The sequence below is a fragment of the Lipotes vexillifer genome, unplaced genomic scaffold, assembly GCF_000442215.2.
Source record: "Lipotes vexillifer unplaced genomic scaffold, Lipotes_vexillifer_v1.1 scaffold229, whole genome shotgun sequence".
Lineage (NCBI taxonomy): Eukaryota > Metazoa > Chordata > Mammalia > Artiodactyla > Lipotidae > Lipotes > Lipotes vexillifer.
Genome location: NW_006771155.1, coordinates 405,224 through 410,758, shown reverse-complemented (window position 1 = coordinate 410,758; position 5,535 = coordinate 405,224). Strand labels below are relative to the sequence as shown.

At 36.4% G+C, this 5,535-nt stretch overlaps 1 protein-coding gene across 1 annotated transcript in view; it reads left to right on the top strand.

Moving 5' to 3' along the window:
- Positions 1 to 876, top strand: part of KIF5B (kinesin family member 5B) — a 39,755-nt gene extending 38,879 nt beyond the window's left edge. The window contains exons 25-26 of the mRNA XM_007446572.1: positions 7 to 76; positions 635 to 876. Coding sequence (XP_007446634.1) covers positions 7 to 76; positions 635 to 876 — 312 coding nt within the window. The remainder of the gene's footprint in view (positions 1 to 6; positions 77 to 634) is intronic.
- The last annotated feature ends 4,659 nt before the right edge of the window (positions 877 to 5,535 follow it).

The following is a 5,535-nucleotide window of genomic DNA, read 5'->3' as shown; positions in this document are numbered from 1 at the left end:
CAGCAGGAAGTAGATCGTATAAAGGAAGCAGTCAGGTCAAAGAATATGGCCAGAAGAGGGCATTCTGCACAAATTGGTTAGTAGGACACAATAAAACCTTTAAACCAAAAAAAAAAAAACCCTTTAAACCTTGATTTGGTTTGAATGTTTTTATTTACTTGAGAACGTAATCTGATTGATTTGTCACGGTGGTTTTTGTCTGTATTTTCTAATTTACCAAAGAGTGGCATTGTTGGGAATGCAGAGCATTGAGGAATAGCCACCTTAATTAACAGGACAAGGAGATAAATCAGAAATAGACAAGCAAGACTGGTCAGGTGTAGGAGCAACTGTGTAGAGCGATGTTATGAAAGCAAGAAGAGACTTGCAAGAAAATGTCCTGCACGGTATTTCATGCTTTAATTGCTAGGCATTGATGCAGGAATAAGGTTTTTAAGAGGCTAAGGATTGTATAGGTCCTGGAGAAAAGGATATAACTGAAAAGAAAAAGAGAGATAGAGGGATTTGCTGAGAAACAAGAAGGCAAAGAAAAACAAGACATTTGGGAATTTGTTGTAAATAAGAAAAGAGACTTAACGAGTCATTGGGGTCGTGTGTTATTTGTTCTGAAATCAGTGTTTGTTTTTCATCCCAGCTAAACCTATTCGTCCTGGGCAACATCCGGCAGCTTCTCCGGCTCATCCCAGTGCAGTTCGTGGGGGAGGCGCACCTGTGCAGAACGGCCCGCCGGCAGCCGTGCGAGGTGGAGGAGGTGAGCAGGCGTGGCTTCACGCGGCGCCCTCGGGTCTGTGCTCTCTGGCTGGCTTCGGAGTCACAGCTGTCCGTGGGGATGTTCAGCCATTGGTGGCTAAGCAGTGTTTTGGATTCTCACAGTAGTGTTATGATTTCTTCATAATGTATGGGATTATAAAAGTAACTTAGCATGGTTTCGTCTAGTATTTTCGTAGTTCGGATCATACTATGTGTATATTCAAATTTGTGCTCTTACTGTTTTTAACGTAATATTGGGTCATTTTTCAAAGCTCTGGCTATTGTCTAATGAATATACCATGGTTTATAACTATTTTACTGGACATTTAATTATGTCAGTTTTTCCATACTTGAAATTTTCCAAAATTGAAATTTCCTTGTATGAAATCTGAAGTATGAAACATCTTTTTATACCTCCTCACTTTCAGATTATTTCCAGAAGATTCCCATATGTGGAATTATGAGAAAATGAACATTTTTAAGACTCTTGACACATACTAACACATGCTCTTCAGAAAGACTGCATTAAATTGTATTTAGCCAAGGACACTGTGCATTTTGTTGCATCTTTGCCAGTATTGAGTATTAATAGTTTTTAAGTTTCTAATTTAATAGGCTAAAATAAGCATCTCATTGATTTATTAATGAATTTGGATTTTTTCGTATATTTATTGGCCCATTTATATACGTATGTCTTTTATGAATTATTTCTGTGTCCTTTCCCATTTACCTGTTGTGAGTGGTTTTTCTAACTAGTTTATGAGTTCTTGTTTGTTTCTTTCTAAATACAAGTAATATCCGTTCCCTGTAGGGGGATGAAGAATTATCAAAAAGATAATTATCGGGCTTCCCTGGTGGTGCAGTGGTTGAGAGTCCGCCTGCCGATGCAGGGGATACGGGTTCGTGTCCCGGTCTGGGAAGATCCCACATGCCGTGGAGCGGCTGGGCCCGTGAGCTATGGCCGCTGAGCCTGCTCGTCCGGAGCCTGTGCTCCACAATGGGAGAGGCCGCAACAGTGAGAGGCCCACATACCGCAAAAAAAAAAAAAAAAAAAAAAAAAAAAAAGATAATTATCAAGAAGATAAATGTCATCCAGAGACACCACCCAATATATTGTATATATCCTTCTGGAGCTTTCTTTACATATTATAACTTTTAAATTAGAAAGTTTGAAGTGTCTAATAAACATTCTAATATAACATACTACCAACACACTACGCTATTCTATATATGTTACTTTGTAGCCGGCTTTTTTTTAACTTGGCAGTGTATTCTGAACATTTTCTTATACAGCATGACTGATTATAGCTGCCTAATATTTTATCATATGACAGGAACTCAGAGTAAATTCTTCAGCAAATCCTAAGTGTGTAGGTGGTTTGGAAACTAAAAGCAGTAGATAACTCTGAGATAGGGACTGGCTTTGTTTCTAACAATACTAAAGTCAGTTTATTTTAATCCTGCTTTTTACTTTGTCATTTTTGCATAACATTGGCTCTCAGTTTGAGTGGAAAATTATGCAATTATGGAGGAATCACATTTCCATAAATTTAATACAGTTTTTTGTCCACACGGTAGAGGATTGATACAGTGAAACGAGTACAGATGTTGGAGTCCCATCTAAGTTTGCATCCTGATTTTTCTACTTTTATGAGCTTGAGCAAGTTACTTTTTAACAGTTAATTTGTCTCGTTTTGACTCCTTTTAAAATTCTTTTAAAATTCTTAAGTGTAAAAGTAAATTATGGATTTATGAACTACTTAATGTATCTCTGAAATAAAACATTTTTCTACATACCACAATAACGTTATCACACTTGACAAAATATTTTTAATATTACACCAATCCATATTCAGATTTTTCTGATTATTTATTTGTGGTTAAGTCTTCTACAGCTCATTTGTCTACACCAGGGAATAATCCAGGACTGATGTTTACATGAGCTTATTCCCCTTAAGTCTCTTGTAATCTAGAGTAACACCCCCCCTTTTCTAATGACACTGACTTATTAAATAGACTAGGCCAGTTTCCTTGAGCATACATACGCCTCCTTGGATGTGTTCGGTTGTTTCTGTGTGTAGTTGCCTTGTTCCTCTATTCCCTGTTTATTAGAAGCATTTATTGGATTCTTTTAAACATGTTTACAGGCTACACTGTGGGTGATACATGTTTAATATTGTGTCACATCAGCAGACAGTACAGGAGTTTTCCTGCCAATTAAGAGATGGCCTGTGTTTTTCCCCCTTTGGATTAATAACTTGTTGAGCCCCTTTACTAATAAAATGAAAGTCATTCTTGAGAATTACGCAAGTTAAGATGTCATTACCTAGTACAGCACGGGTGCTGAGTAGATGCAAGCTGCCTTTTCTGGAAGTGGAACTGGGCAAAAGAATTTTCAAAAGATAATTATAAATACAGGTAAAAGTTTATCCGTTTTGGATATTGTCCTCACATTAAAATTCACATGTGAACTTTGAACTCCTGTCTCATTTGCAGAGAGGATAGTCCATGGCCTTTGTTAAATATAGCTAGGCTTTAGCTTGAAAGTAGAATGCTGATCGCAGTGTCATGACAGCACTTAAGCACATGAGGGAGATGGCTAACCCGGCTAACCCAGGTTTTCAAGACTTGAAGTAACTGTAAAAGTATAACCACTTACAGGTTTGTTTCGTTGCTGGTCCGAAGGATAATGGTTATTATTTTTTAAAATCTTGCATCGATCAATCTTAACCCATGATTGAGGAGTATGTGATCTACATAAGTGATAAATTGTTGAAAAAATTAGATACTTTGTAGAGATTTTTAAATTATTTTTTAATTATGAAGAAAAACATTTCAAAACACTGGGTTTATTTTGGGAAAAGATGGCAATGTATGAATGATGCTGATACTTTCAGTACCCAGTTTTACATGGCTGGTTCTTCTAACTGTGTAATGCTTTGGACAGGTGGAGGTTTTCTAATAAACACGGAGGTAAATAGGCAGCTGAATACAAGGGTGCCTCTAGGTAACACCTGCTGCTGGATTGTTTATTTTATTTTATTTTATTGGCCACACCTGCTCGGCTTGCAGCTGCTTAGTTCCCAGACCAGGGATTGAACCCGGGGCACAGCAGTGAAAGCACCAAGTCCTAACCACCGGACCGCCAGGGAAGTCCCTGGGATTGTTCATTTCACTGTCACTTTCCCCACCACATGTACCTCTTGCTTATCCCTACCCGACCCCTTTTTGTTTCTTACAGTTACCATGTATGTAACATTGCTAGTTAGTTAGTGGTCCTTGGCTTAATGTCACTGCCACTGTCTACTGGCTGCCATTTCATTAATCATCTTTTTCTTTTTTAAAAAAGTCTAACTTATACATCCGCTCACTCATAGCTCTTGCGGGGAGTAAAAACATGCAGGATGACCTCCTTTCAATATTGTACTGTCCCTAAATGGCTCTGCTTAGGAGGCATATAAAAGGAAAAATTCAATCATTTAATGTTGCCATCTTTTCAGTTTTGGGGAAAGTGGTCAAAGCTGTTGGCTAAATGTTTTTAAACTCATTGGTATATTTTATTTAATTCTTTTCATGATTATCTCAAACACAAGTTTTGTATAAATAAAAATATTTTTCTCTGTGCTTTCTTCCATCTTCAGGTGTTAAAAGTAATTGAAGTATGAAGAGGACATTATATCAATGACTATAGCCTGTATCCCTTGGGAACTTTAGAATTATAACCTTTTTTTAGTGTATAAATTGTACCTGGCCTGTACAGCTGTTTCCTGCCCTCTCTTCTCGTAAACTCTGCTGCTTCCCAACACAACTAGAGTGCAATTTTGGTGTCTTAGAAGGGAAAAACGACAGTTTACAACTGTGGCCCTATTTATTACACAGTTTGTCTTTCATGTCTTAAATTTAGTCTTCACTGTGCCAACCTAACTGTGTCATACAGGACTGTGCTTTTTGTACTTGTTTTTTTGTGTTTATTTTTTAATCTCAGTTTAAGTTACCTAGCTGCTACTGCTTGTTGTTTTTCTTTTCTTATTAAAACAATATTTTAGGGGAAATGAACCTTTAGATTAAATGTCTTAAAATTTACCACTTATAACACTACATGCCCACAAATTATATCAGGTCAGTACTGTACATTAAAATCCCTTGAAATGACTTTGGAGTTAAAAATTATCTGTATCATCTCTGAAGTTTGCTTCTGAAAACTACTCTGAGCCCTGAAACCTTTAAAACTGCCTAACTAGACATTTGAGACTGAGCAAGGCTACTTAATTATTTCATGAAATGACTGTTGTTGAATTATCTTGAATAGAAATACTTTACAATATCAAAAGCAAATCTTTTGCTTTTGTTTAAGAAGGAGAGTTTGGAAAAGGAATTTATTTCTGTTCTTCCCAGTGCTTTAATCCACTTAGATTGATGGAATGAAAACACCCTGCTTTGTTTTGGTGAGCCCACTAATTAATATAAGAATTGGACGGTTAATGATTTGTCATCTTACTATAGTGAAGTGAACTAAGATATTATAGGATTAAACATAATTTTATATTGTTAGTACCGTATTGTTTGATCTAAATTTATAGCCTATGGAAATTGAGAAAAAATGTGGAAGGACAAGACAAATGTACGGTAAATTTATAAATATATAGGTTAAATTTTGGTCTGAAATCCCTGAGGTTTTTCACCTGGTACACTAAGTCATAACACTATAATTTATTTCTTGTTTAGTCTAGAAGTAGTAAATTATTTGCAAGTCACTAACAATCCTCAGATAAATGGTTTTGTTGG